The sequence below is a fragment of the Chionomys nivalis genome, chromosome 4, assembly GCF_950005125.1.
Source record: "Chionomys nivalis chromosome 4, mChiNiv1.1, whole genome shotgun sequence".
Taxonomy (NCBI): Eukaryota; Metazoa; Chordata; class Mammalia; order Rodentia; family Cricetidae; genus Chionomys; species Chionomys nivalis.
In genome coordinates this window covers 104515134-104539446 of record NC_080089.1, presented here as the reverse complement: position 1 = coordinate 104539446, position 24313 = coordinate 104515134, and the positions used below count along the sequence as shown (strand labels likewise).

Here is a 24313-nt window from a genome sequence, read left to right as displayed (position 1 = left end):
GATGTGTTCTGGTGAGAAAATGCATACTTTTAGATGCCTCTGCAGTCATTCCACGAGTGTCTGAGGAAGCTTAAGTATTCCAGAAAGCCAATTAGTAGGACTTGAATGATTTTTAACTATGGGAGACACTGTGGTTAATGATAAAATTCTAATTTTTGTGTTAAATTTTATCCTTATGAAGAATATTTAAACTTGTTTATGATGAACCATGAAGACATAACTGTTGTTAGTATTATTGAGAACCAATAGAAATTATCATGTTCTGAAAATCCATTGTTCTAATGTTTGTGTTAATGCTTTAAATTTCTATTTACTTTATGAAAGGGTTTGGTGGGGAGATGTAAGAAAGACATCTGGGGAGATGTCTTACTGGGCAAGAGTGCTTGCTGAGAAATCAAGAGAACCTGAATTTAAATTTCTAGTACCTACATTAAAAAATAAACAAAAAAGAGCAGTGTGGTGGAGGCAAATACCTTTAATCCCAGCAGAGGAGGCAGAGACAGATGGATCTCTGTGAATTCAAGACCAGCCTGATCTACAGGGGGAGTTCCAGGACAGCCAGGACTACACAGAGAAACCCTGTCTCAAAAAACCAAGAAACAACAGCACGTGCTTCTAACCCAATGTCAAGAGGGTGGAGACAATGATCTATAAGCTCAGTCCAGCTAGCCCAACTAAAACGGTGAGCTTCAGATTCAGTGAGAAACCAGGTCTCAAAAAATAAGGTAGAGTGCCATAGAAGATGCTTAATGTCCTCCTCTGGCCTCTACATACATGCACCCCTCCCATGTGTGTTTATGTGTGTGTGTGAGATGTATGCGGATATGTTTGTATGTTTATATGTATGTTTTAAAAACACATAAATGATAAATTAAAAATAAGGTACAAAGGAAGTGTTGATGGTATTTGTAACAGTTCTCCTGAACCAAGTGATCTAGAGTCGGTTGTCTCTTGAGTTTTAGTATGTTGGTGTAGTTTGAGCTCAGAAGGGTCATATGATGGACTCTCTGTGTTTGGGGAGGAGAGACTTCAGTTGGTCCTGATAAAATCTCCATGCTTTGGTTGTACTTCCAAGTAGTAGATAGCCCTTCAGTCACCCACATACACACACCATTTTTTTCACATGCCTCTCTGGGATTCCCAGGTGCCTAATTGCCTATTTAAATTCCTTAATCTTTTGGTATATTGAAACAGGGTCTCGGGGCTGGAGAGATGGCTCAGAGGTTAAGAGCACTGGCTGCTCTTCAAGAGGTCCTGAGTTCAATTCCCAGCAACCATATGGTGGCTCACAACCATCTGTACTGAGATCTGGTGCCCTCTTCTGGCTTGTAGGGATACATGGAGGCAAAATGTTGTAAACATAATAAATAAATAAGTCTTTTAAAAAAAAGAAAAAAGAAAAAAGAAACACGGTCTCATTCTGTAGCTGAAGCTGGCCTTAAATTCAGGATTATCCTCTTCAACATTCCAAGTAATAAAACTAATAGTTGTTTACCACCATGTGTGACTGTCCCTTAATCTTTGACCAAAGCCAAAATGTGTAAAATGCTCTAGTGTTTAGCTAAAGGGAGAAGTTTGGTAGTATGAAAGACTGGGCAACTCTTGTTTATTTATTGAGTTATGTAAATTGAGAGTATGTTTTGCCTGAATGTATATATGTCATGTGTGCCTGCTTCCCGAAGAGTCCAGAAGAGGGTGTCAGATCCCCTGGAACTGGATTATACAGGTTGTGAGCTGTTATGTGGGTGCTGGGAACCAAACCTAGGACCTCTGGAAGAACAATGAGTGCTCTTAACCACTGAACCGTCTCTTCTGTTCCAACTATACTTTTGTTGTTGTTTGCTTTTCTGTTAGTATTTTTAAAATAATGTTTCATTGCAGTAAAAAGTTAGCTTGAGCCAAGTTGTGGTGGCCCACACCTTTAATTCCAGAACTCAGGAGGCAAAGGCAGGCCAATCTCTGTGAGTATGAGGGCAGCCTGGTCTACAAATCAAGTTCCAGGACAGTCAGAGCTGTTACACAGAGAAACCCTGTCTTGAAATTAGCTTGAGGCTTTAGAATTTGGTGTGTCAACTTCTTTACTTGGGACATGGATATTATGCTTAAAGATCTTATTATGTTCTAGGTCACTTTCAGATTTAAACTTTTTAGATAATTTAGCTTGGAAGAGATGACTTAACATGCTTTATGGTTGATTGATATTGTCTTCGATACTGTTGGGTAATTATAATTGTACCCATCTGAGGGTTCTTCAGGTAGAGCCACAGTAGAACTGGGGTTTAGTGCTACTACTGGTCATAAAGATATACAACTAATCTTCCTTTTTGACCTTTATTCATTGGATTGAATAAAATCCTTGATGTACATATAACAAAATATTTTTGGAATTTTTACCATCGGGTGTAGCAATGAGAAAGACACATCCTGAAACTTACAAGAAATTTTATAGTTTGAGGCTGAGCATGGCTGCTTATTATTATAATTCCATTACTCAGGAAGTAAAGGATTGCTTCAAATTCAAGACCAGCCTGGTCTATGTAGTGATTTCTAGGCCAACTAGGCTACATAACGAAATCCTATCTTAAAAACAAAAGAATGAAACAACCAAACAAATAGAAAATTGCATTGGTTTCCCTGACTCCACATGTATAGTGATTGTCATGATGACCTTGGAATTTTAAGTTCCTTGACGGTAGAAAATGGGAATTTTTGTAGAATGTTCCTTTGTTAGCTTATCTGGTATTGCGGATTTTCCCTGTTGCAGGACTGGGTGAAAGCTTTTTCTGCAGCAGTCATGTTGAAAACCTTGTGTTGACTTACCTCGTGTTCTGAAATGGGAGCATAAAAGTTTACTCGGACACCTCGTCTTAAAATAGCAAAACTTGCTGTTTTCTGCAGATCTAGGACCTTGTTACAGAACTCTGCCCCCCAAAATGTGTTTACAGAAGAATGTGCTGTGATTAGAGAAGAATATGCTGGTGTGTAGATTTCAAACTCTCTGGACAATATGAATAACCCTGTCTTTGTTTCTACAGTGGGAGCCAAGAAGAAAGGTTTGCTCCCGGGTGGAACAGGGATTATCCTCCTCCTCCCCTTAAGAGTCATGCTCAAGAGAGACACTCTGGCAACTTTCCTGGCAGAGATTCACTTCCCTTTGATTTCCAGGGGCATTCAGGACCTCCCTTTGCAAATGTAGAGGAGCATTCTTTCAGCTATGGAGCTAGAGATGGACCACATGGTGACTATCAAGGAGGGGAGGGACCTGGACATGATTTCAGAGGAGGAGATTTTTCATCCTCGGATTTCCAGAGCAGAGATTCAGCGCAGTTGGACTTCAGGAATAGGGATATACATTCTGGGGATTTTCGGGATAGAGAAGGAACACCTATGGACTACAGGGGTGGAGATGGTACTCCTATGGATTATAGGGGCAGGGAGACACCTCATATGAATTACAGAGACAGAGATTCTCACCCTGTTGACTTCAGAAGTAGAGATGTTCCTCCATCTGACTTTAGGGGACGGGGCACATATGATTTAGATTTTAGAAGCCGAGATGGACCCCATGCAGACTTTAGGGGAAGAGATTTATCAGATTTGGATTTTAGATCCAGAGATCAGTCTCGTTCTGATTTTAGGAACAGAGATGTATCTGATTTGGACTTCAGGGATAAAGATGGAACACAGGTAGACTTTAGAGGCAGAGGTTCAGCTGCTACTGATCTAGACTTTAGGAATAGGGATACACCACATTCGGATTTCAGAGGGAGACACCGTTCTAGGACTTACCAAGATTTTAGGGGCAGAGAGGTAGGACCTTGTATGGAATTTAAAGATAGGGAGATGCCTCCTGTGGATCCAAAAATTTTGGATTACATTCAGCCTTCTACACAAGAGAGAGAACATTCTGGTATGAATGTGAAGAGAGAAGAATCCACACATGAGCATGCAGTAGAAAGGCCTTCTTTTGGTGTTCAGAAGGGAGAGTTTGAGCATTCAGAAACAAGAGAAGGACAAACACAAAGTGGAACCTTTGAACATGAATCTCCATCAGACTTTCAGAACAGCAAAAGTCCGGTTCAAAACCAAGACAAGCCAAAGCTTTCCGGAAATGAACAGCAGAATTCAGATACTGGTCTGTTTAAAGAAGAAGGTGATTTGGACTTTCTTGGCCGACAAGACACTGATTACAGAAGCATTGAATACTGTGATGTGGATCACAGGTTGCCAGGAAGCCAGATTTTTGGCTATGGCCAGAACAAGTCTTTTCCACAGGGCAAAATGTCCCGAGATGCCCAACAGGAACTTCAGGTATGTTGATGAGCTGGTTCATAATACTTTTCTCAAGGGTGAAGTGTAGAATGCAAAATGTTCAGTCCCTCAAGTCTTATACAACTATTCAAAAGCAAACTTTGTATTTGAAAATGGAATAATGGAGTTTAAATATCCAGAGAAAGGCCCTTGACCCAAAGCATGTTTTTGATGTGTGTTTTAGTCGTTTTGTTTTATTGTGCTTATTTAAATGACCTGTGATAAATTGATTTTAAACTATCAGTCTTGGGGAGTGGGTCTCACAGCTTTTGCAGTCCTTGTGATTTGGGATTTATTTTCTTATTTAAGTTTACTTAGAGAATGCTTAGAAATGTTTTTGCAGTCATGAGTATATGTTAATGTTGCAAGTTTCCTCTTACAGCTAGCTTAATTAGCTTAAATGATAAGTTTCTTAAATCTAAGTGAGGAGAGTTATATACTTGCAATTTAATTACGAAAATTATCTTAAAATAGATTTTACCCATATCTACTGCAGTTTCTTTTATTTTGTGATCTCTTTCTCTGTGTGTGTGTGTGTTTTTAAGACAGGTTTTCTCTGTGTTGCCCCAGCTGTTCTGGAACTCACTGTGCATACCAGGCTAGCCTTGATCTCAGAGATCCACCTGCCTCTGCCTCCTAAGTGCTAGGATTAAAGGCATGTACCACTATGCCTTGCCTGTCACTTGGTGATCTTTTTTTTTTTTTTTTTTTTTTTTCGAGACAGGGTTTCTCTGTGGTTTTGGAGCCTGTCCTGGAACTAGCTCTGTAGACCAGGCTGGTCTCGAACTCACAGAGATCCGCCTGCCTCTGCCTCCCGAGTGCTGGGATTAAAGGCGTGCGCCACCACCGCCCGGCTCACTTGGTGATCTTAATACTTAGTAACCAAATAGTAGATTTTGAGAATTTTAGAACATGCTTTTTTATTATATTAAGACTCCCTCAGTAAGCCTTGTTCTTAGCATACTTATAATTCAGTAATGCTAGGGAAAAAATGAGAGAAAATTATAAGTTCTCATTTCTTGACTGTATTTCATGTTGGGTTTTATTTTACATGTAAAAATAAATCTATTTGTGAAATAACTTTACATTCTGAATTCAAGGATCAAGATTATAGGACTGGCTCAAGTGAGGAGAAACCTAACAGACTTATTCGATTAAGTGGGGTGCCAGAAAATGCAACAAAAGAAGAGGTAAGGCATATGTTTTGTCTCGTCAATTAAAAAAAGAACCAGATGTGGTGACACATGCCTATAACTCTAGCTCTTGGGAGATAATATGCAGAAAGATTGCGAATTGAGGCCAACCTGGACTAATTGTGAGAATTTGTCTCAAAATTTTAAAAAAATTAAAATTCACTTTCAAAAATTACAGGTTCACAGGAGCATGTAAAGAAATGTACAGAGTCAAGGGTTGTGATAGATGTCTGTAATCAGTACTCAGGATGCTGAAATAGAAGATGAAAAATTTGAACCCTAGGAATGGATAGTGGGGCAAGGTAGATATAAGCAAGTACAATGATACTTATGTGTGTACTTATGTGTGAAAACACTACAGTGAAACCTATTATTTGGTATGCTCACTAAAACAATTTGGCGCCAATGTTGGGCTTGGTAACAGAAGCCAGAACTGAGCCTGGTAGTATAGGCCTATAATATTAGCCCTTCAGGAGATTGAGTCAAGATTGTAAGTTCAAGGCTTACCTGGGCTGTAGAATGAGATCAGGACAGCCCAGGTCATTTAGTGAGACCCTGTCTCAAAATAAAAGTTTAACTTGGCGGTGGTGGTACACACCTTTAATCTCAGCATTTAGGAAGCAGAGGCAGGCAGATCTCTGTGAGTTTGAGGCTACAAAGCAAGTCTACAAAGTGAGTTACAGGACAGCAAGACCTGTTGCACAGAGAAACCTTGTGAGTTCGAGGCCAGCCTGGTCTACAAAGGGAGTTCCAGGACAGGCTCCAAAGCTACAGAGAAACCCTGTCTCGAAAAACCAAAAAAAAAAAAAAAAAAAAAAAAAAAAAACCAAAAAAAAAAAAAAACTGTAGATACAATGTTTACTTTGTTTAATTCCCAGTACTTCCCACTTCCCACCCACAAAAGGAGACCAGCCTGGGCCAGCTACATAGCCACTTTATTTTGATAACTAAATAACCAGAGAAGGCTTAATTAGTTTTCAACCTACCTTTTTCAGAGGTAACATCTAGAATACTTACAGTACAGTATCTAAGCCAGGAAGTAGTTTTGGAATAACCTGTAGAGCTTATTCGATGTTACTGACATAATGTTGTAAAATGACACGACAGGTATCTTCAGACTTGATAATCATTCTTTTTTTTTTTTTTAAATATTTATTTATTTATTATGTATACAATATTCTGTCTGTGTGTATGCCTGAAGGCCAGAAGAGGGCGCCAGACCTCTTTACAGATGGTTGTGAGCCACCATGTGGTTGCTGGGAATTGAACTCAGGACCTTTGGAAGAGCAGGCAATGCTCTTAACCACTGAGCCATCTCTCCAGCCCCCAGATAATCATTCTTGGAACTATGTTATATCAGGAGTACATACACAAAGATGCAGTTAATTTACAGTAGTAAAGACTGGGAGCCAGGTCGGGTGTGTTGCCATATATCTTTACTCCTAGTACTCAGGAGGCAGAACTGGGTGGATCTCTGAGTTCCAGGTTAGCCTGATCTACATAGTGAGTTCCAGTACAACAACATAGACCCTGTCTCAAAAACAAACAAAACTGGGAGTGCCTAATTGCTCTGTTTCAATGGAATTTCTGGCCAAATTATGACAGAATTTAGGGAAGAATTATTTAGGTTATTATTAGAAGTAAAACTATGTCTTTGTGAAAGGCTAACAAGCATTAGTTCATTTAATTATTACAATGTCCTATGGGTAAGTATTTTTAATCCATTAACTCCACTGCTGGTTGAAAAGCTCTTATTAGAAGTTCTTGGGACCAGATGTATTTCAAGTTTTATGGTTTTTAGATTTTGGAATATTTATGTAAAATTTGCTAGTTTGACATTCCTAATCTGAAATCCAAAGTGCTTACAAAGTTCATATTTTTTTTTTTTTTGTTTTGTTTTTGTTTTTCGAGACAGGGTTTCTCTGTGGTTTTGGAGCCTGTCCTGGAACTAGCTCTGTAGACCAGGCTGGTCTCGAACTCACAGAGATCCACCTGCCTCTGCCTCCCAAGTGCTGGGATTAAAGGCGTGCGCCACCACCGCCCGGCCAAAGTTCATATTTTGAAATATTTTGGATTTCAGAGATTTGGGGATTTTGTTTTGCTTTTTTTTTTCTTGGTACACAATTTCAATCTCACTGTGTAGCTTTTCTGGCCTGCGTTTCGGTGTGCTATGTAGATATGTGCTTCGTCCTGGATCCAGTCTTTTTTTTTTTTTTGAGACAGGCTTTCGCTGTGTAGCTTTGGAGCCTGTCCTCAGACTCTCTCTGTAGACCAGGCTGGGCTCAAAACTCACAGAGATGCACCTGCCACTGCCTCCCAAGTGCTGGGATTAAAGGCGTGTGGCACCACTGTCTGGCATGGATCCAGACTTTTTGTTAAGGATATTCTTTCTGTATCCTATACCAGGCACTGTGGTAGGCTCTGAATAATAGACCAGTGAGTATTATAAAGTTGTTACCTTCACGAATAATATAAAAACAAGCAAAAGATAGACAGTGGAGGCTGAAAAGATGATTCGCTGGTTTAAAGCGCTTGCTGCTCTCTTAGAGGTCTCAAGTTGAACATGTTGGGCATCTTACAACTGACCATAATTCTAGCTCCAGGGAATCTAACACCCCCTTACTAGCCTCTGAGAGCATTTGCTCTCATCTACACATGGACACAGACAAATGTGCAAATACCTATACATAGACACTGACATACATACCATATAATTTTAAAAAGATTGAGAGATAAACCAGGAGGGGTGGCGCACGCCTTTAATCCGAGTACTTGGGAGACAGAGGCAGCATTTGAGGCCAGCCTAGTCTACGAAACAAGTTCCAGGACAGATAGAGCAACACAGAGAAATCCTGTCTCAAAAAAATCAGAGAGAGAGAGATTTAAGAAGTGGTAAAAAGAACTCCTGGATTTGAGACCAGTCTGGGCTTCCTGTGTCAGACATCAACAAAAGATTTAGAGTGTCATCAGGATTGGGCTGTTTTCTTCTCTTTTGAAAAATCACATTTATTTTTATTTATTTCTTTGTGTGTGTGCATGTATGTAGCAACAAGTGTTTGCATACCATGGCATGCTTGGAAGTCAGAGAACAATTTGGAGAATTTGGTTTTATTTTTTTATCTTTTGTGTTTTTGTTTGTTTATGAAGGTGACTCCCGCATGGTGGGGGTTGGATCTTCCTTCCAGACCCTGGATTAGGCACAAACCATACTGTTTTTACAGAAAGATCCTTTTTTAAGCAGGGAAGAAAAGTTAAAGTGGCTGCTTTCTGACTCAGACAGAAAAACAACAATAAATGACCTTGCAGGTGTAATTTTTAAGAGGAGAAAAGGGGGAGGTCTTTGTTAGAATAGATTAATTTGCTGTGGTAAAGGAAATAGAGGATGATGGAGGGGGGTACTAGGGAAAGGGGATGTATTTGTCCCAGAGGGACAAAGTACTGCCTCTGGATAGGGAGGAGACAGATGTGGCACATAGGCAAAAGGCAATTTATAAAGGTAAGGAAAGGAGGAAACCACATGTTAGGATGATGTGGTTAATTTTAACTGGGCATGCTTTTTAGGTGAACCAAAGGGAGGTTTTGATAGTGGACTTTGGTAGTCAGCCTCAGGAGGAAGAGGTCAAATAAGGGAGTAGACCTTGGTGACTAACTTTAGGAATGTGACCTAATGGTTTTTTAGCAAGGCAGAGGAAAAGAGGAAGAACGTCAAGACCCGCCTAAGCCACATGCGTGAGTGGGCTAGTGTCCCTTCATTTATTCCTTCAAATGTCCCTACCAGCTGAGCTATTTTGTCAGATTGAGGATTGGGCCATTTTAGATTGAACTCAAACCTGAACAGAACAAATAACTAGATTAAGTTCTAGTGCTAAGGCTCTGGACTGTCCTAGATTGTACTCAGTGCATCATTTTTAACACGAGACATTAAGCATTAAAGGGTTACACACAGCAATTAAAGAGAGATTTGGAATATATTATATAGAGTTCAAAACCTGTAGTCTTTAAAGCCTTGCTCTTTTGCCTTTTCGAAAAGTGCTGAGTGTGAATCCAAGGCCCTGAATATGCTAGGCAAGCTATCTACTACTGAGTCACATTCTTATTTATTTATTTATTTATTTATTTATTTATTTATTTATTCATTTATTGGATTCTGGAGACATGGTTTCTCTCTGTAACAGTCCTGGCTGTCCTAGAACTTAACTTGGAGGACCAAGCTGGCCTAGAACTCAACAGAGATCCTCCTTCCTCTGCCTCCCAAGTGTTGGGATTAAAGGCACGTGCCACCATGCCTGGCTCCTGAGCCACATTATTAACCCAGCTCTCCTGCCTATGTATGGTATATTCAGTTTCTGTTTCTTTTTCTCTTTGGTGTGCTCCCTCTACCACTTCACATTGAGTTTAGCAACCTTGAGCTCTGGGTAGCTGGGATCATAGGTCTGTGTCGTCATGCCCAACTTCATTTATCACCCTTTGAATGTATAGAGTGAGTATGGTTCTTTAGGCGTTCTGTGTTTTGTGAGTTGGTCAAAGAAAGAGGTTACTCCAAAATGTAATTTTAGGCTCTCTGTGGCAGCAGAGTGGTCCAACCTCTGATGGAATGAATCTTGAACAGCCATACAAATACAAAGGCATATTTATCGGTTGTTACACAAAGTTGTTTTTTCCTAATTAAATTCCTTATACCAAAGTCCCTGATCTAATCTATATGTTTTTCTGAAGGAAAGCACCACACCCTCACGCTTTAGTCTTTATTGTGCACTGTTTTCAGTACCCAGTAATCCAAGAGTTTCAGGCGTGCCTCATGACCAAAGTTGTGCGAAGGCTTTAAAGCTCCCTCAGAAAAACAATTCTTTTTTTAAAAAATATTTATTTATTTATTATGCATACAATATTCTGTCTGTGTGTATGTCTGCAGGCCAGAACAGGGCACCAGACCTCATTACAGATGGTTGTGAGCCACCATGTGGTTGCCGGGAATTGAACTCAGGACCTTTGGAAGAGCAGACAATGCTCTTAACCACTGAGCCATCTCTCCAGCCCCCAGAAAAACAATTCTATAAGTCACAGAAAACTATCACTATTTTCCACAATGACTTCTTCAAAGTCAAAGTACTTTTAAAAAAATAACTGTTTAGTCTAATGCTTACCCTAGATACAGTGAAAACACTATTCATTCTAATGTTTACCATAGATACAGTCACTCTGCTAGATCCTTACAACATGGTTTAATTTGTCTTTATAAAATAATCCTTGCTTAGCCGGGCGATGGTGGCGCACGCCTTTAATCCCAGCACTCGGGAGGCAAAGGCAGGTGGATCTCTGTGAGTTCGAGACCAGCCTGGTCTACAGAGGTAGTTCCAGGACAGGCTCCAAAGCCACAGAGAAACCCTGTCTTGAAAAACCAAAAAAATAAAAAAATAAAATAAAATAATCCTTGCTTTAAATTGTATAGAGTGAAAACCAGTAGGGAAATATAAACATTAGCATTTAACTATAATTTGCATCATTAGTGTAAATGTCATATTTTTGCAGATTCTTAATGCCTTTCGGACTTCTGATGGCATGCCTGTAAAGGAGTTGCAGTTGAAGGAGTATAATACAGGTGAGCTCTTTTGATGTGCATGTAATCTTGGATTAGGAAGAGTCTTGGACAGATGTCTCTGCATTATGTGCTACTCAAAAATTTTGTTTTTAAGAAATCACAAATAAGATTTTCAGAAGTTTCCTGTTGGTGCCTTCAAATAACAAGCAGCTTTAGTCTTAACTGTGGTTCTTTGTATGGCTGTTTATTCACACGTGGGCAATGAGGATGCATGCTCCAGTTCTTCTGAGTGCCTGTGAGATATAAAGTGAGTGCTGTGGCATCTGTCCTTGACTGTTTTATATTATTAAATTATTAAACTTGTTATTTATGTTTTTCATGATGGTGAGATGCTTACATTTGAGCCTTGTGAAATTTAGTAAGCTTACTGTGTATAAAGTTTCTTATTTCATTGTTTCAAAATGAAATTTAACAGCTTCCCAGAGAAATTGTTCAAACTTGTAGTTTCTCCAACTTTGTGTTGCTCTGACAAGAGTTCTGCCACAGCTCAGTCTTTGAAATCCATGAATAGGTCTAGAAGAGCTTTCTCTTCAACCTCTGCAGTCTGAAATGCTGTGTATGCTTCTAGTATTTTGATTGCCACCTTTGGTCACCCTCCTTTAAACCTTACTATAGGCAAGTGAATACCGCACAAAGTTTTGCTGAATATTTTTGGGACTCCATAATGTAAAATAGATTAAAAATAACTGGTTTGGCAGTAGTGGTGTACACCTTTGATCCCAGAACTCAGAGGCAGAGACATGTGGATTTCTGAGTTTGAGGCTAGCCTGGTCTATAGAGAGAGTTTCAGAACAGTCAAAACCACACAGAGAAACCCTGTCTCGAAAAAAACAAAAATCAATGAATAAGTAAATAAAAATAAAGGCAATCTTTTTTTCCTAGAATTTGAATTGAAGAAAATAGAGATTTACATTTTATAGAATATAGAGAATCACAGTAATATATTTAAAGGCATCTTCAAGTTACAGTGTGTCATATTTTGGAGGATATAGTTCATTTTTATTATTTGTTTAATCTGTTACTATTATTAATTTTTTTCTAGTCCTGTGGATTGAACCCAGGCTTTTATGTGTGGGCTGGGCAAGCATTTTATCCTTGAGCTACTAACCTGACCTTCTAGTTTTAAATAATTTGTGATGGAATGAAATTTTGGGGAGGGGGAGATTTGAGACAGGATTTCTCTGTGTAGCCCTGGCTATCCTGGAATTTGCTCTGTAGAGCAGGCTAACTAACATCAAATTCAGAGATTCACCTGCCTCTGCCTCCGTAGTGCTGGGATTAAAGGTGTCACCATCACTGCCCGGTTTGAAATGGAATTTTAGTATCTAATGAGATAGCTTCTTTTTTCTCATGGGTTCTGCAGTGAAAAGCACAAAAATAAATTACTGTGCTTAAAATAATGTGGTTTTTAAGTCTACAGGTGTATTTTTTCCTGTAATTAGAGAGGAAACTCGGAAGTATTATTTCTCAGAAAACAATTATTTGTTTTAAATAAAACATGACTAAGGGTAGGTATGTTATTCTTGTGTGCCTTAATTTTGTAGGTGTTTGTTGCATGTGTCTGATATATTCTTTGAGAACTAAAGATAGAATTTATAGGGTAGATATGCTTTTTAATTTACAGGGTGATAACCTCAGTTTCAGTCTTGTGTCATGAACTGCTTCCATTAAGAATTGATATTGTTAGTAAAGCAGCCGTTTAAACTCTTTAGTTTCTGTAGTACTCAATGATTTCCATTTCAATAGTCAGGTTTGCAAGCAAGGTAAAATTACATAAGTGTGTAGGATCCAAAGTGGAAGTATTTAAATTTGCTAGCTGTAATGGTTTCTAGAATCATAATTGACAGACTTAAGGTATTGATGTACATATAAAATTGTTTAGGATGTTAAAAACAATGACCTTTTGTTATATGACATGATTGTATATTCAATATGTAGTTTCTTTTTTTTTTTAATGAATAAATTACTAGTTCCATGATACCGGTTTTATACCTGCAGGTGACAGGTAGAATGAAGTTTAAATGATGCCTGTTAGATCATGGTATCCTTATGCCTAAAACCTTTGTATAGCTGTCTACCTCATATGGAAGAAATCCCCAGTTCCTTTTTCTAACTTATAAAGCAGACTGTAAGCTGGTCTATGACTGAGTGACCTCTTTCTGTATCAGTTTTTAACTTCTTATTATCTGTAGCCAAACCGATCTTGTCTTCAGTCTTTGACCAGTAACTGCTCATTTCTTTGTCAGATCCTTTTAACTGCTTCCTTCCTTTTGATCTCCACTTATCTTCTAGGATTTATTTCTTGGCTTCCCTTTTAACTTCATTTTGAAGCTTTACCTACTGTCACTCCCATAGTTGCCTTGTTTTTAAGTTCTTATTTATTATATATATAGATTACTATGAACACATTTGTGTGTTTTTTCGTTTGATTGATTGATTGAGACACTGTTTCTGTGTAGCTCTGGCTGCCCTGGAACTTGCTCTGTAGACCAGGCTGGTCTCTGTCTCCCAAGTGCTGGGATTAAAGGCGTGTGCCACCACCACCTGACACTAAACACCTCTTAATCTTTGCTTCTCATATTTGTTGCTTGGAGGATTACCTTTCTTGTTTGAACTTCAGGGAGCTCATCAAACCATAGACCTCAATTAGAGGTAACAGGATTAAAAAAGAATTAATGTCTAAAGAGATGCTGACGTTGTTGTTATTTACAGAGATCATAAATATTTATTTGTTCTATCTGTAACCCACCTGTCTCTGTCCCCAAGTCCTGGAATTAAAGGCCTGCACCATCACTCCCTTTTTAAAAAATAAATTATTTTTACTTTATGTGTATGAATGTTTTACCTGTGTGTATGTAAGTGCACCCTGTTTGTGCAGTGCCTACAGAGAGACCAAAAGAAGGTATTGGAATCCCAGGAACTGAAGTTACACAGTTGTGAGCCACCATGTGAGTGCTGGGAAATGAACCCAAGTCCTCTATAAGAACAGTGGGTTTTCTTAACTCCTGAGCTATCTTTCTAGCCACTGTTTTTATTTTGTTCTTATAGCTCAGGCTTGACTAGAATTTGTTATATAGTTTTTCTGCTTCTGAAGTGCTGGAATCAGGTATCTGCCACCATGCCTGATTTAAGAAGGTATAGTTTTGTTTTATAGACTGACCTCAAACTCCTGAATTCCAGTGATCCTTTTTGTCTCATCATCATTGTTGGCTAGGACCATAAGCAAGTACCACCATATCCAGTTGCCCTAGGAGATAGTTTTTAAAAAGTACTATTTGCAGTCTTAAAATGTATTTGAGTTTTTACCTGGTATAGTGGCATACACCTTTGATCTCAGTATTCAGTAGCAAAGGAAGGAGGATCTCTGTGAATTAGAGGCTAGCCTGGTCTACATGATGAGTTTTAGGATAGCAATTCATTTTTAAAGAAAAATGAATTTATAAATTTTTAAAATTTTCTTTTAAAATGTCTAAAAAATTGTATTTTAAAATTCTAAAGTCTCAAAGATCATTACACACAGTAAGCCCTAAGAAACCCTGAAGGTACACCTTATTTTAGTCTCACTAAATGATTTACTGCCTTTTTCTCTTTAAATCAAGGAAGAAAGAATTAGTCAGGTTATATTATATTGTTATATTGTACTATATACTATAGAAATTCCTGGCAACTATAGAGGCTATGTCTGAATTGATGGTTAAATAGTATTAAATTATTAGCGTATGTTTTTCAACCCCAAAGTGAATTAGCATTTATGTGCAATTTCTAGAAGTAGAGCATTGAACAGTGAGTGGGCCAATTTAATTTTAATTTCTAAAAATATGCACTGAGAGTAAAGTTTCTTTCCTTTTGTTTTGGTGCTGGTTGTTGGACCTAGCTAGGGATCTTGCATCCTAGGTACATGCTGTATTCTTAGATTCCTGGGAATAGTGTTTCCTGTTTCGTTATTTTAACACTGTAAGTAATTTAAAACCGTGTATTGCTAATTAAAAATTTCAGCCATACTGATTGCACATGCCTTTAATCCCAGCACTAGAAAGGCAGAGGTATGGAGGATTTTTTAGTTTGAGGCCAGCCTGAGCAACATAGTGAGACCCTGTCTCAAAAAGAAAAAAGAAAAAAATTAAAAAAAAAAAAAAACTGAGCCGGGCGGCTGTGGCGCACACCTTTAATCCTAGTACTGGGAGGCAGAGGCAGGCGAATCTCTGTGAGTTCGAGGCCAGCCTGATCTACAAGAACTAGTTCCAGAACAGCTAGGGCTGTACTGTTACACAGGGAAACCCTGTCTCAAAAAACCAAAAGGAAAAAAAAAAGAAAAAGAAAAACTGAAACAAAAAACTAAAAATGTACCCCTTGGGGGGGGGGCAGGGTCTCAGCTATACCTCCCTGACTGTCCTAGAATTCACTATGTATAATGTGACTGTCCCTTATACTCAGAGAGATCCATTTACCTCTGCCTCCTGATGTTGGAATTAAAGGTGTACAGCTCCATGCCCAGCCCCTTTTGTGTTTTGAACTAATATGAAACCCTAGAAAACACTTTTTTTTTAAATTTCAGTTTTATTATTAATGTGTGTGTGTACATAAGTGTGCCATTGCACATATTTGGAGGTCAGAGAACAATTTTGTGGAATCTCCTACCGTGGGTACTGGAGATCAAGCTTAGGTCATCAGGATTGTGTGGCAAATTGCTGAGCCATCTTTCCAGCCCCAGATTACTTTTACTAAAAAAGAAAGGAAAAAAAGTTTGACAAATGTGGAAAAAAGTTTTTGGGGAAATTTTAATGGAGGTTATTTTGAGATTGATTCTTGCGTTGTGTGACGGTGAATACTTTAAATCCTATCACCCAGGAGTCGGGCAGGCAGCGCTCTGTGACTTTGAGACCAGCCAGAGCTATATAATGAGACCCTGTCTCAAAAACAATCAAAGACAGTGTTGAGGGTCATTTTGTGCTAGGACCAAGACAATGGAAAAGATGTTTATAGATCGTGTATTTTTTTTCCTAGTCAGAATTAGGAGATTTTTGTAGCCTGTATAGGAAGCAAATACATTTTCATGTACAATGAGGAAATTCATACTGTCTTGAACTCTTAAAATACTAATTCTAGGGCATATTTGAGAATCGGTGCCATAGAGGCAACTCTGTTCTTTAGTTACTGATTGTGCTTTGTATAGAAGCATAGAAGTACTGATAGATGTCATTGCATCCCAGAAACCACTCTATAGGAATTATCACAAGTAGGGGTGGTGGTTCACATCTATATCTATAATCCCAGAACTTGGGAAACTGAGGCAGGAGATTCCTGTAAGTTGAGGTCAGCTTGGGCTACATAGCAAAATTCTTTCTGGAAGAAAACTAAAGAAGCAAAAAAAGAGTTAATCATTTCTACTCCACATATTAGATAACAAAGCCCAGAGACATGTGGCTTGACTGTGATCACATGTGAGTTAATTGTTTTATGTCAATGTTCGGAACTATAACTTACTTTTATGTTGCCCAAGTTATGATGCTCATTCTGGTTGATGTGGCATTGAATGAGCCAAATGCTGTGCTATTATTTGTTTGGGGACACAGCAATGAAAAGAAGACTTTAGTCTTTATCTGGGACCTCAGTTGTTTGGTCAGTTTGCTACAGGTGATCTTCTCTCTTGATTTTTCTGTTACTCTATTCTTTCTCCTGGGATGAAGTGTGTTACAAAGGTTTTATCCCCCTTTTATTTTCTGATTGGTAGTTTTGTGCATGGTGGGTGAGTGAGTAATGGTGGAAAAGGAGTGAGAATATGATTTGAATGAGATCACTGACTTTAAAAAAAAATAACTGCTCTCCTTTGACTTAATTAGTATCTGGAAATAGACTTTGCTTATTTCTTCTCTTCTTGACTCACTCATTAGATTATGGTCTCTAAGTAGGACATTATCCTCCATTGTGTTCACACAGCCAGTGTATTAAAAATAAATTGAGGAAGAAAGTTTCCTAATGGTTGTTCTGCTGGACCCATCCATTATCATCAGGATAAAATGACACTTGTGACTAATTTCAGATTTTGAAATAAAAGTAGTGGACTCTGGCAATACCTACCTATAATCTCAGCATTGGGTAAATTAAAGTGGGGGGGGGGTTATTCGGTTGGAGCCTATCTTGGGTTTGTAGTGAGTTCAGGACTAGTTTAAGTAGCCTATACAGTAAGATCTTGTCTCAGAAAATGAAGAAGGAAAACTGAACATTTTTTCCTTTATTTTTTATTTTTTGTGTGTGTAGTGCATAGGAACAAACCCAAGGTCTTAACACTAATCCGCATCTCTATGTCTATTTTCTCTAAATAACTAATTGGTCCACATGGAAAACTAAATAAAATAGAACCATATGCAGTTTGAGAAACTTAGCCAGGATATCTGTATATTTTCCTTATTTTATTGGCTGTATTATAAACCAGTAATCCTTTTTTTTAAAATTATTTTTTTAATTTGCATTGGTGTTTTGTCTGTATGTATGCCTGTGTGAGGGTGTCTGCTTAGCCCTGAATTAATCATCAAGAAACTGTATTAATTAAATTACTACTTGGCCCATTAGCTCTGGCTTCTTATTGGCTAACTCTTACATATTAATTTACCACATTAATACACATTAATCTGCCCAGCACTCGGGAGGCAGAGGCAGGCGGATCTCTGTGAGTTCGAGACCAGCCTGGTCTACAAGAGCTAGTTCCAGGACAGGCTCCAAAACCACAGAGAAACCCTGTCTCGAAAAACCAAAAAAAAAAAAAAAAATACACATTAATCTGTGTATTGCCTGCCACGTGGCTGTGGCTTACCAGCTAAAGTTCTTGTGGCTGTCTCCCGTGGGGCTACATGGGTTCTCTCTGACTTTGCCCATCTTTCTCCCAGCATTCAGTTTAGTTTTCCCCACCTAGTCCTGTTCTACCCTATCAGGCCAAGCCAGTTTCTTTATTAACCAATGGTATTCACAGCATACAGAGGGGAACTCCACATCAGGTGTCAGATATTGAAGTTACAGACAGCTGTTTGCCATGTGGGTGCTCTGGAAGAGCAGTCAGTGCTCTAACTGCTGAGCTGTCTCTCCAGCCCCCGCCCCCAGCAGTCCTTATACGCATAGTTGAAGGGAAGCAAACTAGAAATGCTCCTAAAATGTCAAAGTGATGAGTTTCATATGGACCAATTTCCATTTTCCCAGAAGGTAGTTTGACATACAAATTAGAGATTTTCTTAATTTTAATAAAACAAGTTACTAGTCCTTTTTGTTGTATTATTCCCATTGATTGCAATCCTGATACCTGAATCGTTTTTTTTGTTTTATGTTTTCTAAAATTATTTATCTTTTTAATACATTACTTTTCTTCTAAAATTCTCTATTTTCAGAGATGTAGGTACTGTGGAATCAAGTTCCCTATAATTTCTGTCAGTGTTTTCTTTGTTGAGTCAGGATCTCTCCACATAGCCCTGGTCATCCTGGAATTTACTATGTAGACCAGGCTGGCCTCTGTACCAGACTTTCTTTTGGACTATCAAATTATGGCACAGAAACTTATGCTTGGCCTAGCTTGGGTGCATTCTGGCTTTTTTTTTTTTTTCTTTAACTTAAATTAACCTGTTTCTCTACCTTTTGCCTCAGGGCTTTTTACCTTTTTTCTGTATGTCCTACTTTCACTGCTTCTCATGTCTGTCTTCCTGCTGGAGCCAGGCATGTTCCTCTCTTTCTCCCTTGTTCTCTTTTCTTATTATTCTTCTGAGTCTAGAGTGTTCCTCCTATTTATTCTCTCTGCCTAGAAGCCCCGCCTATCCTTTCTCTGCCTAGCTATTGGCTGTTCAGCGCTTTATTAGACCAATCAGGTGCCTTAGTTAGGCAAAGTGAAACAAATGCAACTCATCCTTAAATAATTAAACACAGATCCTTATATCATTAAACAAATGCAGCACAAACAAATGTGACACATCTTTACACAGTTACAGTAATCTGCAGCACAAACAAATGTAATACATCTTTACCTAGTTAAAATAATATTCTACAACAGGTCTAAAGTTTAGAAATATTCCTGCTTCTGTCTCCAGTACTTTGCCTCTATAGAAACAATACTTTTGTTTAGAGAAAAAGTTTTATTTAAATCAGATTTCAATAAAATAAACAGTGACTCCCACAATCCTGATTTCTTTAAAATCCTAGAGAAGATGGTTCATTGGTTAAAAGTGCTTGCATGCCTTTAATCCCACACTCTGGAAGCAGAGGTAGAGTTACATGGTGAGAGCCTGCCTCAAAAAAGAATGCTTGTATACTTTCAGGAGACCCAAGTTCAGTTCCCAGCACCATTACTTCCAGTTACTCAGCTACGGGGGATCTAATGCCTCCCCCCCCCCCCCGGGTGCACACAAATACACAGAAAAAGAAGAAATAAAAATCTATAATTTTAATCCTCCTTTTGCATTTCATAGTTGGCATGTCAGTTCTAGTATTGTTGAAGTTCAACCAATAGACTCTTAAATAGGAAATTCACCTGGGTTTATGTCAATTGAGGTTTTCTAGATAACTTTGAAGGTAGGGCTGCCTATCTCATTTATTTAAACAAAATGTTTGTTTCAAAATGTGGGCCTATCCCTTGCCCCTCATCGCCTTCTGCAGCTAGGAAAACTGGTCCTGGTTACAAGAGTGGGAGAGCTGACCCTGCCCCTCACCAGCTGCAGCATTTCGGAGAGTGGGCCTTACACCTCACTTGGACAACACAGTAGAGTTGACCCAGTTATTGGGTGATCTGGCCAGAATGTGCCTTGGGAGATTTTGGCCCTACACACCCATACCATATGGTGTAGTGGGCGAGGGAGAGATGCTCTCTCCCATCCTCCACCCCTTACTGTTTGTGTTTCGTGGGAGAGGTGGCCCTGAGTTTTGAGAGTGGGAGATTTGGTTCTGCCCATCACCAGCTGCAGCAGTAGGAAGAGTGGGCCCTGTACCTCAGCCAGGTAGCACAATAGAGCTGACCCTGTTGGTGGGGGCACAGGTGAGCAGGATGGGGTTGGGGCAGGAGCAGCATGAGAGCAGGAGTAATGACTCTGCCCCCCCCCCATCTGCCATGTGGTGGCATGGGTGAGGGAAAGACGCATGCCCTCTCTCCTTGCCAACTGCTGCAGGCAGGAGAACCGGTCTCATGGGGTACCTTGCCTGGGCAAAACAGTAGAACTGACCCTGGTGATATGAGTGTGAGTGAACTGGCCCTAGGACATGAGAACAGGAGTACTGGCCCCACTCTTTGCTGCCTGCTGCAGTGGGTGAGCTAACCGGGGCAGTGCTGGATAGCTTGTCCTGATGGTGTTGATGAGGGGATACTGGCAGGCTGACCAGTTTAGCTAACATCCAGGTCCAGAACCAGGACTATGAGTTGGCCCACCCCAACCAATATCTACCTCATTTATGAACTGCTGGAGCATGTAAAAGGATCAGACCTGCAGATACAAAGCTTCAGGATCTCCATGACACCAGGCAGCAGTTAAGATATCTAAGAGGAATTCCAGTGAGGGACCTAGTAAAAGGGTGTAGCAGAAGCCAGAGGCCTCAAACCAGACTCATTGCAATGTACATTTACAAGTAAAGACGAATGGACTAAAGGGTACTATAACTTCTATGCCAAGACTTTGTTTTCCTTTCTTTTTTTATGTTACGTTGTTTGATTTTGTGTTTTGTTTGTTTGGTTGGTTTAGTTTTCATTAAATTTTATTTTATTTTGGTAGGGACATGTTTACAAGGGCAGAGGGTAGATATGAAAGGATGGAGAGATGAATGGGAGAATACATGATGTGAAATCCACAAAGAGTCAATAAAAAAGTCTAAAAGAAAAAACGATGGGCCTGTTGTAAACTAACAGTTGACTTAAACAATCTGAGATTGTGTTCGTTAGCATTGTAGAATCAATGTCTTTGTAGCAATAGAGACTAAAGAGTTAGTTTTGGCTTGGGTTGGATATTATTTATCAGGTCTTTGTTTTTTGTACCTTATAATCCTCTTTACCTAATTAATTTTCATAGATACTTTTTGGTAACAAATGATTAATGAAGATGAATAAGATGTGTGTGTATATGCGTTGTGACAAGACTGTCACAGTTCTTGTATAGTGCTCAGAGAACAGCTTGGGGGAATTGGTTCTCTCCTTCCATCATGTGAGTCCTGAGGTCAAATTTAGATCTTTCTAGCCAAGATTTGAAAGTGTCACCTTTTTAGAGTTTCTTTACCCTGTTCTGTTCTTATTCTTCTTAGGTGCCTAAAAACGCAAAAGAAATACTTACATTTCTAGAAGTTCTGTGCATTTAGGTTAGAAAATGGAGTCAGTTATGCTTTTTTTAGTAGTCATATAAATACAAATATTCTTTAGCCTACCAAGATGTCTTCCCAGAAAAACAGCATTTAAAAAAGGTAATAAAATAGACGTTTTGTTACTTCCTTTGGTAAAAATCTATTTGTGGAATTGTTAACAGTTTTTACCATCTTAAGTCCAAATAATTCTGAATGGGTTTAAAATGTTACTTCTCTAGGTAAAACAATTATCTGTGACGACTAGAACTTTTCCTGTGAATTCAGATTAACATAATTGTAAAATCTGGGAAACAAGAAAATCCCAGTTTATTCCATTATAGCAATACAATCATTTTGTTTTGTATACAGTTGTATTGCATTAATTTATTTTCAGATTTTTGTATAATTATCTGTGGTTTCTTGAATCCTGCCTCCCTCTCCTACATTCCTGTTTTCCTTTTCACTGAATCATCATGGAGGTGGGGATGAGACCTGACTAAGACTTTGTTTGGTTTCTAATTCCAAGTTTCTGTGAGTGAGCATTTACTATGCTGGTTGTGCTTCTGTTATTTAAAGTGATATATTTTTCATACATTGTGGCCCTTAAATGCAAGCCAACCTCTTCATCTGGTGTCAGCCAAAGGAAAACTGATCTGTTGCAACGCTGGAGGAAAAACTGGCAATGTTGGATTTACCTATGTTGAAAGATGGTATGTTGTTCTTCATCTTGGGCTCTCCAAGTATAATTTTGACAGTGCATGGTTTTTAATCTTATATGCTGATTTTTGTCTCTAACTTCTGAGTTAGATTCAGTTTGTATTTAATTCTAGTATTTTTTTGTATAATTTACATAATTATCATTGAGGGTATATTCATTTTTAAAATTTTAATTGCTCTGTAATTCCATATTGCTACATAATTTTATAGCCATCCTTTATAAGAATTTCTAGTTTTTGTCTTTTTAGAAGGATTGTGAGTACCAATAGAGTTTTTTATTGAGAGTGATACTTTTAACTTGGCTTCTTTAGGCCCACTCACCTTGATTCTGCTATCAGAATTGAAATAGGAGTGACTATTGTGCTGCTAATTTCAGTATTTCTTTATTATAGAAAGGGCTCATTTGTTCTCAGGTGTGTGAGACTCATCCTGTATTAGGGCTGAAAAAAATTAAATTTAAGATTTCTTATTTAAGGGGCTGGAGAGATGGCTCAGCGGTTAAGAGCATTGTCTGTTCTTCCAAAGGTCCTGAGTTCAAATCCCAGCAACCACATGGTGGCTCACAACCATCTGTAATGAGGTCTGGTGCCCTCTTCTGGCCTGTAAACAGAATATTGTATGAATAATAAAAAAAGATTTCTTATTTAAAACAATCTTAGGGTCTTGTTACAGAGTGAAAGACTGGAGCCTAACTACTGAGGAGGCTGGGGCAAGAGAATAGCAGGTTTAAGCAGTCCAGACTACATACTGAAGTTTAAGGTTAGCCTGGGTGCAAGGAATAGAGGTACTCTCCTGTAATCATAACACTCTGTTGGTAAAAGCAGGAGAATTACTCCAAATTTGAGGCCACACGGAGCTGCATAGCAAGACCCCTGTCTCAGAAAGCTAAAATAAGTAAAACAAAACAAAACTAAGTCAGCCTGGGCAGCTTAGCCTTGTCTGAGAATTAAAATACCAAGTGGTGCCGGGCGGTGGTGGTGCACGCCTAATCCCAGCACTTGGGAGGCAGAGGCAGGCGGATCTCTGTGAGTTCGAGACCAGCGTGGTCTACAAGAGCTAGTTCCAGGACAGGAACCAAAACCACAGAGAAACCCTGTCTCGAAAAAGCAAATAAAATAAAATAAAATAAAATACCAAGTGGTTAGCCCTGAAATTATAAACATACAAGCAACACTAAATGGACTCAGCAGGTTGTATTTATAGGTTTATGTGCTTAAATATGTAACAGCAGCAAAGCTAAATAGGCCCTGAATTTGAATGGGAACGTGAGGGTGGAGCATGGGAGAACGTAGAGGAGAGGGGAAAATGTTGTAAATGTATTCTAATTTTTAAAAATTTTTGAATGAGACAGACTGGTGGGGTGGCTCAGTGGATAACTGAGGTTGTTGTCACAAAAGTTGTTTATGCCATCCCTGAGGCCCACGTGCTAAAAGGAGAGAAAATGATTTTTAAAAATGTAACTCTGAACTGTAAAATTAGGATAGAGAATTTTGTCTTTAGATAGGTGCCGTGGCACATGCTTTTAATCTCAGCACTCGGGAGGCAAAGGCAGATGGATCTCTGAGTTTGAGGCCAGCCTGGTTGGTCTACAGAGAGAGTTCCAGAACAGCCAAGGCCACACAGAGAAACTCTGTCTCTAAACATAAAAATCAACAACAAAAGTTGATCTCTGATTCTCACATGCATGCAAACACACACACTGTAGTTTTTTTTTTGTTGTTGTTGTTTGTTTTTTAGTAGAAGAATAAGATTAGATTGATACCTCAGTTGTATAGCTCTTACCTAGCACGTGCCAGCATTCAAACCTTCATACTGAAAAAATGAAAGAGGATACAGTGTGGTGATTAATGGTATCCATATGAATCTGAACTGCTTGGATTTAAAAGGCTTAGCTCTGGTTTTGAAACTAAAGTGTCTTTGAGCAAACTACTTATCCTTTCTTTGTTTCCCGTGAGTAAATAGTAATATTATCTCTATAGTATTCTTGTGGGAATTTAAACCAGTATATTTAAAGGATTTTGTAATAGAACCTTGTTTGTAACAGGTACTATATACAGTGTCTTCTGGCGATTTCTGAAAATCTTTATGATACAACTGTAAAGTTTGAATGCAGAGAATGCTTGGAATCAAGATTGGGTACCTTAAACAACCCTATATAGCTAAACTTTATGTGTTCTTTTGATAGCTAAACTTTAATACA

At 38.7% G+C, this 24313-nt stretch overlaps 1 protein-coding gene across 5 annotated transcripts in view; it reads left to right on the top strand.

Moving 5' to 3' along the window:
• The window catches only part of Rbm6 (RNA binding motif protein 6), a 113727-nt gene that overhangs the window by 23470 nt on the left and 65944 nt on the right, over positions 1 to 24313 (top strand). For 2 of the 5 annotated variants that reach the window (XM_057767195.1, XM_057767194.1), the window contains exons 3-5: positions 3036 to 4311; positions 5412 to 5501; positions 11034 to 11103. The exons of 1 other annotated variant lie outside the window; for it this stretch is intronic. In XM_057767195.1, coding sequence (XP_057623178.1) covers positions 3036 to 4311; positions 5412 to 5501; positions 11034 to 11103 — 1436 coding nt within the window. Of the gene's footprint in view, positions 1 to 3035; positions 4312 to 5411; positions 5502 to 11033; positions 11104 to 22066; positions 22107 to 24313 lie in introns of those variants that run through there. 2 more of the 5 variants (XM_057767197.1, XM_057767196.1) reach the window with 2 other exon arrangements.